The 11,639-nt window shown below is 39.9% G+C and overlaps 1 protein-coding gene across 3 annotated transcripts in view; it reads left to right on the plus strand.

Moving 5' to 3' along the window:
• The window catches only part of LOC103641538 (uncharacterized), an 81,989-nt gene extending 79,114 nt beyond the window's left edge, over nucleotides 1-2,875 (plus strand). For 2 of the 3 annotated variants that reach the window (XM_008664877.3, XM_008664879.4), the window contains 5 exons: nucleotides 640-765; nucleotides 863-976; nucleotides 1,989-2,108; nucleotides 2,288-2,353; nucleotides 2,537-2,875. In XM_008664877.3, coding sequence (XP_008663099.1) covers nucleotides 640-765; nucleotides 863-976; nucleotides 1,989-2,108; nucleotides 2,288-2,353 — 426 coding nt within the window. In that variant the 3' untranslated portion in view covers nucleotides 2,537-2,875. The remainder of the gene's footprint in view (nucleotides 1-639; nucleotides 766-862; nucleotides 977-1,988; nucleotides 2,109-2,287; nucleotides 2,354-2,536) is intronic. The other variant, XM_008664878.4, reaches the window with a different exon arrangement.
• The last annotated feature ends 8,764 nt before the right edge of the window (nucleotides 2,876-11,639 follow it).

Consider the following 11,639-nt stretch of genomic DNA (forward strand, 5'->3'; position numbering starts at 1 on the left):
ATTATGCCATTATTGCTTGCTTGTACAAAGATTTATCCTTTAGTATTATTGCTGAGTATGCATGATTAAGGCTTAAATAACTTAGGAATTGTGAATTTTGCTGGCACATTTCCAGGTTTGGTTTATTATTTGAATGCCTTTAATCCTTTATTAAGAGGAAGGTTTTAATGTTTTATCAAAGCATCATTACGTTTTTATCCTGTAGATTTAGAAATTTTAAGTTCTGGAGACATTGATTATTTTGAAAATGAAAACTACAATCTCTTGCCAGGCATAAAAATTGGTTGTTAGTAATTTTATTAGTGGTTTTTGGATGGACGTGTAATATTTATCTAGCTGTACAGAATAAATACTATAGTGATGAAAATGAACTGAATGCATGCATACTGATGAACAATCTTGTAACGGGGCACAGTCCTACTGCCTATTACTCACTATCAGTATGGCTGTACATACGAATTTAACACATTTGTCTCTCATTTTGTGGTCGAAAACTGCTCCATTAGTAACTTTGCATACCTAAAGCAAGATGTTCTCATCTGTTATTTTATATAGCATTATTTTGTAATGTTATGATGGAATCAGTAGTGTAGCTGTTAATTACAAGTATGTTCTGATGCCTTTTGAAATCCATTGAAGATTTTAATAGAAGTTGACCATCTACAAGGAGTGTCGACTCCATATCTTCAAATTAAAGGGACAAATAAAGAAATTGTTACCTCTGCTGGTTCTGCACTCTGCTTGGATGGTTCATACACAACAAAGGTTCGGTCAGGAGTCCTGAAATCAATCACTGTGAAGCATAGTCATATATATAGCTTATTTCTAATTTCCAGTTTCATGGTTCCTTTGTGCTATCCAGAGTTATCTTCAAATTATTTTGGAGAGCTTACCAGCTGATGGTAATGTATCTATTGGTATTCACAATCAACAAGCTGCAAGGCTGCAGGAACTGGTTGAGTTCATCCAGTCACAGGTATATTGCTGTAGATTCGTATGTAAAATATTTGTACACCATACTAGGAAGCTGCCTTGATAAGCTATTTGTGAGGGAAGTATCAATGCAACGTTTACTACAACTTAGAATGCTTGTCTGAATTCAGGTACCATATTGTTAACCATTGTTTCAATTAACATGTTCGACTATGTAATTAGGATGATCAGGCTTGCCATATGTGTTGATCAGCCCTGCCCGCATATGTGCCTTGGTGTTTATGGTAGTTGATCAGAGGCTAGGCAAGGATCTCCACTGATTGAGTGCTTTCTATCAACCTTAGACGATCCTTGTCTATATATTGTACACCCCTTCTACCTCTATAATCAACCTACTATTGGCGGCATATACTTTCCTACATGGTATCACGAGATTATCTCACTTCCGCTCTCTAGGGCTAGTCGCCGCCTTTCCTGCTGCCTTCCTCTCTTTCGCCCCCCCCCCCCCCCCCCCCTCGGCCTCACCCCGCCGCTCGTCCTCCATAGCGGCTCCACCTTCACCGTGACCCTAAACCCTGAGTTAGGGTTTCCCACAGTCTACACCGACATTGACTCGGCTAGCTGCCCCGACACGCTCCAGTTTACATCCAGCTATGCCGTGTTCCAGGACGCCAACCTCGTCTCCTGGGACTCGAAGCGGCAACCCGTTGTCTCCCACTCCGGTGCTGAGGCGTCGAGTGTATTCACTGAGTTCCGATCCAGTCTCAACATCTGTACAGGATAGAGTTGATACTGCGAGGGGTGTTTGACTCCTGTTTAGGGTTAGATTAGAGTTTTTCTGTATTTACCTAATTAGCCCTGTTGTAATGGGCTTGGCCCACTTAACTCCTCTATATAATATATTCCCAACTCTGGATTAGCGTTAGGGTTTCAGTCTATCCAACAGCTAGGCTTCTAAAATGTACAAGGCTACTTAGTTCTTCAACAACTATCTTTCTGCTAATATTTTATGGTTACTGTTCTTTCCAAGTTATTCTCATATACTGGAATTGCAGGGAGGGAGCTTTAATTCAGATTTATCGTCACCAATACGAGAAACTTCCTCTACAGATAGTGTGATTGATGATATGCAGTCCAGGATAAGGAAGCTTGAGAGATGGAATACGATAAACATGGTCATCTTTTAAATTCTGTGTTATGTTTTGTTTATTAAAATTTAGCTGATGCGGATTTGAATGTTTTGGTACATATAAATATAACTTTGTTGGTGTAATTATATATATTATATCCTAAATAAATTTAACATTATGCAAAGTCATTGCTCAACTGTTGACCCACTTGGTTTCATATGCAGGTTTTGTGGACTATATTATTGTCTGCTCTTGTTGGATATTCCCTATACCAGAAAAAACGTCACTAGGTGATTTGTTGATCCTTGAGTAAAGAATAACTGATTTTTCTTTGAGCAGTGATCCAAAAGTTTGAAAAAGGACACTAGGTCCGCAATTGCTCTTTCAGGAAGTAGAATAATTGGATACTTTCTACAAATGTTAAGTATTTTTCTTCGAAATGCTGTGGTGATGTTAAAGTGCTGATGATACAGGTTCTCTGGCAGTTTTACTGATAGGGTAGGACGCATACCTCATTCATGGCGTCTGCAGAACTGACTTGCACGCTTCAGGCACAAAGTTGTAAGTGCTAGAGAAAATGAAAAGCAGCATGTAGATACAAGATCTAAGACGTGAGAGATGGCCTGCGCTCATGCCATCCCTGATGGCAGTCTTATTTGTTTGATCACTCAATGTCTGTAATAATCTTCTCGTATGAGATCCATCAAAAAAATTTGTGCAGTTAATGTGTATGAAGCACTAACGTTGATAATCTTCTCATATGGTCCATGGGCGTTTATGTATTGTCATCACCACTTAAGTATTCTCATCTCCATTAGGCCTTGTTAGACACTCGTATTTGTCTCGATCCATGTGTATTGAGGTGGATTGGAATGTAACTTAAATTAAATTACATCTCAATCCATGACAATACACGTGGATTGAGGTGTCCAAGTATTCTTCACGTGGATTGTTTAATTTATACTCTAATTCACTTTAGCCACGTGGATTGAGATGAATACTAAGTATCCAAACAAAGCACTAAATATCCAAACAAAGCCTTAATAGAGTGATAATCTTCTCGTCTTTATAAGGTCAAGAGATAATCATGATCCATAAGAACATTAATAGGCATTTAGGGTTAAAGGCTATTCGAGAGTTTATACATATGAGGGGGTTGATATGCTTGAAAACTCAACCAAGTCATCGCCGCCATCTGAAATCCTAGGGTTGTCGGCATTTAAGATGGTGTCATTGTTTTTCTTGTTGCCCACGGTGTGGATAGTGTGGAGATGTTCTTGTTGCCGCGGTTGGTCAACAATGAACTTAAGGAGGTGTGTAAAGATGTTGCTGGTATGGAAGGATATTCGACTTATTCAATTATATTGACTTGTTTTTTTTTTGTTTTTCAGTGTAGTGATAACAATTCATGATTCTTTTCTCACATGCTATCTTGGTTGGGTGTAGCGAACACATTTTTAATAGTGATATTAAGGCTCATGTAATATTTTATTTGGATAGTTTGCATATACTTGATATATGTATACTTTTGAATTTACTTTTGTTTTTGTTATAGTATGGATTAGGATGGATTTAGTTATTGGAATAGTTGCATAACTTGTTTGCTCCTGTCAGCTAAAATTATCATTTCATTAAAAGGAGGTTAATGATACAGCCGCTTAGCCAAATGTTTAGGCACTCACACCCACACACACAAGGTTGGATTTACATAAGCGTCGGTTAAGGACTACCTACAAACGACCTATAAGCGTCGTGGCTAATGATCTTCCTCATCTTTTATGCTAATGGTGCTAAAGGCCTTTAGCAACTGAAAGGAATGTGGATGTGAGAGGGGTGGTTAAATTATGACTTCTATTTTCTCTTCTAAATCAGGTCTCTAATTTTATCTCTTAAATAAAACATCTGCACATAACCAAACAAGCTAATGCAAGTATAGTTTTATCTAAGTCTTGCTATCTCTATAGCAAAAGTGAGTTATGCAACCTACGTTTCAGTGCTACCATGTAGATTATAATCTAAGCTAGGAAAGGTAAAGTACAACCAAAGAAAGCAATATAAATGCGGAAGATTAAATGAGATAGAGATGTAAACTCTCGTTTGATGCATTGGTATTTTTATTGTATTAGAACTGTGCAAGGTCCTTACTAATTCTCTATGGTGCCCATACGCAGAGTGAAGCACACACAAGGGCCAAACACTCGCACAAGTAACTCTATAGATAGTCGCGAGCCTTCTCCATGCGCAAGTGGTGCTCGCTTTCGACCTCTCTAGGATGCTCCACGCTTTCTTCGTTGTCGAGTTTTTGGCTAAAAACTGTGAGCCTTGTTTCCTCCAGTACTCAGTGGTGGCCACACCACAAACTTGGTTCACTTTACAATTACAACGATGTGCACAAGCTTCGAGGGGTTGAGGGTGTCTAGTTGTCTACCCTCTAATCACTTGGGCATAACATAGAGCAAGTGTAATGAAGTAGTTATCGATGAAATTACTTCACCATAGATAAAATATTGTGGAAGTGTATATATATATATATATATATATATATATATATATATTTATATTTATATATATATATATTATTGGTTGCTTTTGTTTATGTCCAATTGGAAACAACTGACTTATTAATTTCTTATAACGTACTCTATTTTTCTATGCCAAATAAGCTAGCAAACGTTGATGTTTTCCCAAAAGTCTTTGTAGACCTCTTTCCGATGAAAAATCTTTTTTGTGTAATTCTAAATGTGAAGCAAGTCTCAGTATCTTATTGGTGAAACTGAATACTTGAAATTCAATAGAACCCATGTTTTCTTGTTTTTCTTCTTTAATCATAAATCAATAAAATTTTCTACCTCCTTTCTTTTTCATGTATTTTTTGATCAGGAAAAATAAAAAAATTGTGTCAGTTATTTTTAAGTTATTCTAATCTCGTACACACAAAAATTTGCAATTATTCATCTATTGCTCGTTCTAACTAACCTATGCACCTATGCTAATCATCGACTGAATCTATTTGCACTTAGATGTATTGAGCTATCAGATTGGTGTCTCAACCACACACTATGTTTCTCAGCTTTCCACACATGCAAATGCTCGGGTGGGTGGGTATATATAGTCCCAAACCTATAAGAGTCATTAGAAGGAAGCAGCCTTTTCCGCGTTGCATCAAACATGTATGGTGCCTTCCATATCAATGCCACATCAAACTAGTCGTTGGAGTCTGGCAGATTCCCTAAATACATCGGATATGTTCGATGCAATCCACATTAGCTAGCCATTAGAGCATTGTGCATATGTTGTCCCGTCGGACAGGTCTAGTGTGACACATGCCCCTGAGTGTATTTTGCACCCTCTCTGCATGCCATGTCTGGCAACACGTCTGGTGCACCAATGGGTAGATCTGATGCACACAGGTCTTTTACCATGTCTTGTTTTTAGCAAGCACACACGTCCGATGCAGTCTTTACAGCCTAAATTTCTTTGTTTCTTAGAGTTCCTTTTCTTGGGCTTTTCTTGTTTTGTGTCTTGGACTCTTCATGATGTTGATAAGTCTTCTAATGTCTTCTTTGAAGTGTTGCTCTCCTCGTTGCCTTAGTCCAAGTCTGCGTTGCATCCTTTGAACTATAAACATAAGTCCTAGCAAACATATTAATCCAAATGGTTACGTTGATCATCAAACACCAAAAACTAATAAACAAATGAGTCGATATCCATTTTCCTTATATCACTGGGCCTCCTCTCCTACATTCGATAAAGCAGTTGAAAGATGATGGGTCGCTCTATTGAAGACGATGTCATTCATATGTTTCCATAAGGTTTAGGCACCCAAAATTATGATAGAGTTTAAATCCTTTTTCATAGCATTATCGACATCAGTCATAGCCTGTAGCCAATAATTCATGAAGGACGAAACTGTAGGCAGAGGGGTGAGTGAAAAGAGACCCAACCTCCGAAGAAGGTAGAACTAGAACTGTCTAGCAAATACACAACCATCAAGAAAGTGCTTAATAGTCTCCTTTTCCAGATCACATAGAACACAAAGCGAAAGGTGGGAAATGTTCCTTTTAGCCAGTCGATCTATTGTCCAGCAACGGTTATGGGCTACAAACCATGTGAAGAAGGAACATTTAGGGGGAGTATAGACTTTCCAAACTAGTTCAGCAACCTCAAAGATGGTTGAGCCTTGAAACAAGATCATCATAAGTCGATTTGGCTGTGTATTGCCCTAAACTAGAAAGCCTCCACAAACGCCTATCAGGAACCTCTTGTTACAGGATGATCCCATCTAAAGCCTCCTAGATAAGCAAGAACTCCTAAAGGTACCAAGTGAGGTTTCCATAGATGTCCCTCATCCATCTACAATCTACCAAGGCCTCGACCACAATTCTTGTTTTGGCAAATCTCTTGAGAATCAAGCTAAGAAGATGAGGTGCCAAAACTTGTAATCATTTTCCCAGCAACCACCTATCTTTCCAAAAAAAACGTTGAATTACCATCGCCTAACTCAGTGGCCATGGCTAAGAGAATATTTAGGATTGTAGTATCTGCATGGATTTGGAAAAGAGCCTAAGGTTTGTCTAGTTCAGTTTTCTAAAGCCTAAGGATTGTAGTATCTGCATGGATTTGGAAGAGGGCCTAAGGTTTGTCTAGTTTGCGTCATCCTATGTCTAGGAGCCGAAGGTATGTTGGTAAATTTGTATGATATCAGAAGAGATGGAATAAAATGCTAAGGCATAAGAGATGAGTTTTATATAGATTTTGACATTGTCTTTTTCATATTACCTCACTATGTTTCTGCTTAAAAACCTCTGTCCTTTGTTCTAACACTTCGAGGAAGTGTTACATCAAAGGACGAAGGCCTTTACATCTAACTTGTGTTCCCTTGATCTTCGATACCTTCAGAGGAATTGAAATCAAGTACCAACATTGGCACCCACCTTCGGTGATCTCATGACCACAACTCGCACCATGCAACAGGCAACAACAACCGACTCCGTCCTCAGGACCTTGGACACCAACCAAGGGGATGAAGCTCTCCTTAGGGAGGCAAGAAACCAAAAGAGGAAGGCTATCAGCCTAGAACCACAAGATCAAGAGCTTGATCAAGAGAATAACAATCTCGTAGCAATTCACCAACAATTGGAGAAGCGCAGGGAGAAGGTGCTTTGTCTTTCTGAACTTCATAAAAAGATTGACGAAGTAACTGAAGAAATGCGTAACATTGAAGCGCAAGACCCAAACAACTATAGGGACCAAAATTATGAGGGCTTCAACAAAGACAATCTTCGTCTATGATGAAGCTTCCCCACTGACACCAGAGCTGCAGGCGACACCTTGGCCACCACTATACAGGCCACCCACATTGCCAATGTATGACGATCTAACTGATTCAAAACAATCCTTATGAGTTACGAAGCTACCATATCTTTGTATGGTGGTAATTCTGCAGTCATGGCGAAGTCCTTAGTCATGGCAGTTAGGAATGTGGCCCAAACCTGGTATTCGTCGCTTCGACCAAGAACAATAACTTCATGACAAAAGTTGAAGAAGATGCTCCTCACCAGCTTCCAAGGCTTCCAGTCAAAGCCAGTTACTGCACAAGTTTTGTTTCAATGTACCCAGGACCTAGATGAGTACCTCTAGTCGTTCATCCGAAGATTTCTTCGCCTTTGAGCCTAGACACTAGCAGTCCAGGACGACGTTGTCATCGAGGCCATGGTCAAAGGTCTTAAACCAGGGCCAACAACCCAATATTTTGTAAGAAAACCTCCACACTCTCTTGAGAAATGTTGTAGAAGATGGACGAATACATAAGGGCTAACATTGATTTCTGCCAGAGAAGGGAGGATCTACACAGATACACTGAAGCATCTAGGGGCTTTGAGGGAAGGTTCCACCCCTAGGTAGGGCTGGATCAAATACTCGTGGCTCGCTAACTCGCTCGACTCATCTCGTTAGTAGCTTGGCTCGACTCGGCTCATTTTAATTTTGTAGCGAGCCAAGCTAGCATTCTAGCTCGGTTCTCTAATGAGCCAGCTTGGGTTAGCTCGTGAGCTAGCTCGCGAGCCAAACGAGCCAAGCCACAACACAAGTTTGTCTAGTCGTTGGTGTCGTCTCATCTCTCATAGTCTTGTCTTCTCATAGTTATGATCTCTGATATGGACATGTGTGGATGTGCCTTGTGCTTAAATATTTGCATTATTGCATGGCTACATACCTACATTGCATATTTAATATTTGATTATTAGTTATGGTTTTGTGAACTTTGTTTTCTAGCAGCATATGATGTTAGTGTTGAGCAACGAAATGTTACAAATTTGTGGAATGGATGATGAATTGCTTTATAATGATGCTTGTTGCTATCATATTATAATAAGGGTTTGTAAATCTATAAGTTAATATATATCTGATTATTCAATTTAATATTGAAAGTTAGAAGCTAGGACGATAATATGATAATAATATTATAAAGGTTTTGGGTTTGTAGTGTCAAACACTTAAAATATGATTCTTTTTTCGGTTATATATATTTATGTACATAGATCTTTGTGTTTAGTTTTGTGGCTTGTGAGCCTAACGAGCTGACTCGAGCTCCCTAACGAATCGAGCCAGATGTTTAGCTCGTTAGTATAACGAGCCGAGCCGAGCTGGCTCGTTACATTAACGAGCCATAAAGAGCTGAGCTAGAATGCTAGGTACAATGCACCTCAACAGCAACCTTCGTACAATACATTTCGTCCACCTACTCCGAGAGATAGAAGGGGAGGCCAAAGTTTTGGTGGTAGGTTCAATGCACCTCCGAGGAAACCATTATGCTTTTTTTGTTGAGGACAAATGCCACACCACAAGAACAAGCCATCATGCTATCAACAAGCAGAAGGAACTTGCTTCGTCAGCCACTTAATCCTCCCAGTCAAAAGAGGTGTTAAGCACATCATCGTACTCTTCACCTTATATCCCACAGTATGTCCAGCCTCAGTTACAGGAGCCAAGGATAAGTTTACTCTCGGCCTCAAATGCCTCAAGCAATCTAGTAATGAGTGCATGGTTACCATCTGCTTCCTTTGTCCTAGGACCACCTCCCTATGACCAAGCGCCTGCTGGTCATCCCAAGTTCCCAATACAAGATTTGTAGAAAAGGGACAGAAGTGAGGGATTCAAAACCTGTACAAACAGCAATATGGCCCTGGAGACGAAGCATATATACTAAACACCCCAAGGGGCTAGGTAGGTAAGCCCAAAACTATCGAGGAGACATTACTATCTGTCTATGTTTACTTTCACAAACTTTTAATTTTCTGTATCATGCAAATTAATGTAATAATGACCTGGCACCTTTGAGTGCAACGACAAAAATGTTGCATCCTAAGCTTCGGGTAAGAAAGCGTGAAAAAAGCTTTGAAGTCATTCCTGAGGGAATGCAGAGCTACGTCTTGTTCACCAAAGTAATGATGAAAAAAGCTCCAAAGTTGTTCATAAGGGAATACAGAGCTACATTTTGTTCGCCAAAGTAACAATGAAAAAAGCTCCAAAGTCGTTCCTAAGGGAATGCGGAGCTACGTTTTGTCCACCAAAGTAATGGTGAAAAAAGCTCCGAAGTCGTTCCAAAGGGAATGCAGAGCTACGTTTTGTTCAACAGAAGTAACATTGAAAAAAGCTCTGAAGTCGTTCCTAAGGGGATGTAGAGCTACGTTTTGTTCACCAAAGTAACAGTGAAAAAGCTCCGAAGTCGTTTCTAAGGGAATGCAGAGCTATATTTTGTTCACCTAAGTAACAGTGGAAAAAGCTCCGAAGTCATTCCGAAGGGAATGTAGAGCTACAATTCATTCACCTAAGTAACGGTGGAAAAGCTCCGAAGTCGTTCCCAAGAGGAATGCAGAGCTACGATTCAATCACCTAATCAAACACCAACATAAATTTAGTTTATGTCGAAACTATCTTTATAAAGAAGCATTCCTTTGTAATGTGTGAAAAGAAGGGAAGGTGTTTTTCGCCATCGGCTCAAAAACGTGTGTTAAATAAAATTTCACACATCACAAAAGGAAGTAGAGAAGCAAAAATGAAGCAGGAATTACGAATATATTACAAGTCACTTGAAAAGTTTTGAAGTATTCAAACATTTCAGACCAACAAAAATATTAGAACAAAAAGATCATTATTTTTCACATCATTTCATCAATTCCCTTTGTTGCTTTGCATCACTTCGTCATAGATTTGTTCATAGATTGAGAACAACATCATCTGCAGCTTTCTTTGCAGCCCTGACAGCTACTGCTACGACTTTGATATGCTTTACTTCAAAGATCATCTGCAAAGTAGAGACTTCTTAACAAAAGTTAGAAAACTATTTTCAAAACATGAATGCAATGAAAATTTAGCAGAAGCGAGAAAAAGGGTAAGTACCTTTGGCTTTTTTTGCCTTGCAGTTTTCGTCTAATATCTAGAGCTTTTTCAGCAGCCTGTCAAACCTGCAAAAAAGTTTGAAAGTCACAGTGTGTGTAAGCCCCACATAGGTAAGATGAAGGTAACAAAGTACAAACATTCTCCCTGTTCTTTATATATATATTCTTCGATACTAATTTCCTTCCCGTCCTTCTTCCATATATGAGATAAGAATTTCTTAGACACTTTCAAGCTTCGATAGTTGATCTTCAGATGTGGTAAGCAGAAACTCTAAAGTTAGGGTCAGTGCAAATCTTTAGATGATTACACCTAACCTTCAGCAAAATCGAGGCAGTGCTTTGGGCACCTATTCATGCGTAATAGTTATCGTGGTTTCGAAAACTAGAGGACGATAGATTTGTGTTCGGTGGGGATGCAAGTGCGAACTCACTCCGAATGATGGATCACGGAGATCTGAGCAAAGAACTAATACACTGGGACTCAAGCGATGGATTTGAGACAATGGGTTGTACTGGTTCAGGCCACAACCCTAGTCTAGTGTAGTATTGATCCTAGTATTGTAGTAGAGCATGTTACAGCTAGTGTGCTTGTGTTGTCATGTGCCTCCCTTGAAGGAGGAGGGGGCCTACCCTTTTATATCTCAAGGATAGGCCCTTATAGTGGGACTTGTATTCTACTAGATAGAGAAAGAGAGAGAGAGAGAGAGATCTACTCCCAAGGTTGGCGTGGTGAGTCCTTCGTAGGGTCGTGTGTAGCCCTACTCCCGATATGGCGTCGTTTGTTACTCTAGCTCCTATAGCGAGTCCATTAATGACGTCTTTGTAGTGGTGCGCGGCGGGTCCCACGGATTAGTCTCATGGTGCGGTCGTACATGACGTGGCTTCTCCTGTCGTCATGAGCCCTTTGTCACCTGTCAGCATGCTTAGGAGTACACTCGGTATGGCACGCTATCCCATCCTTCCGATGTATGGGTTACTATAGACACCCTGGTGCCCATTCAGCATGTTGTGCGTATGTCCGGATGTGTCTTGATGGTGACACGTCCCGTAGTAGCTGACGTGGATCAGTAGCGCTGGACTCAGATATTTGCTTCGCTGGGTTGCTCGACAGTGAGTTGGTCGGTTGGAGTTGATTGGCGGAGAGTTTGTCAATAGAGTTGGTTGGTCGATCCGCCTC

This window comes from Zea mays, chromosome 10, assembly GCF_902167145.1.
Source record: "Zea mays cultivar B73 chromosome 10, Zm-B73-REFERENCE-NAM-5.0, whole genome shotgun sequence".
Taxonomy (NCBI): Eukaryota; Viridiplantae; Streptophyta; class Magnoliopsida; order Poales; family Poaceae; genus Zea; species Zea mays.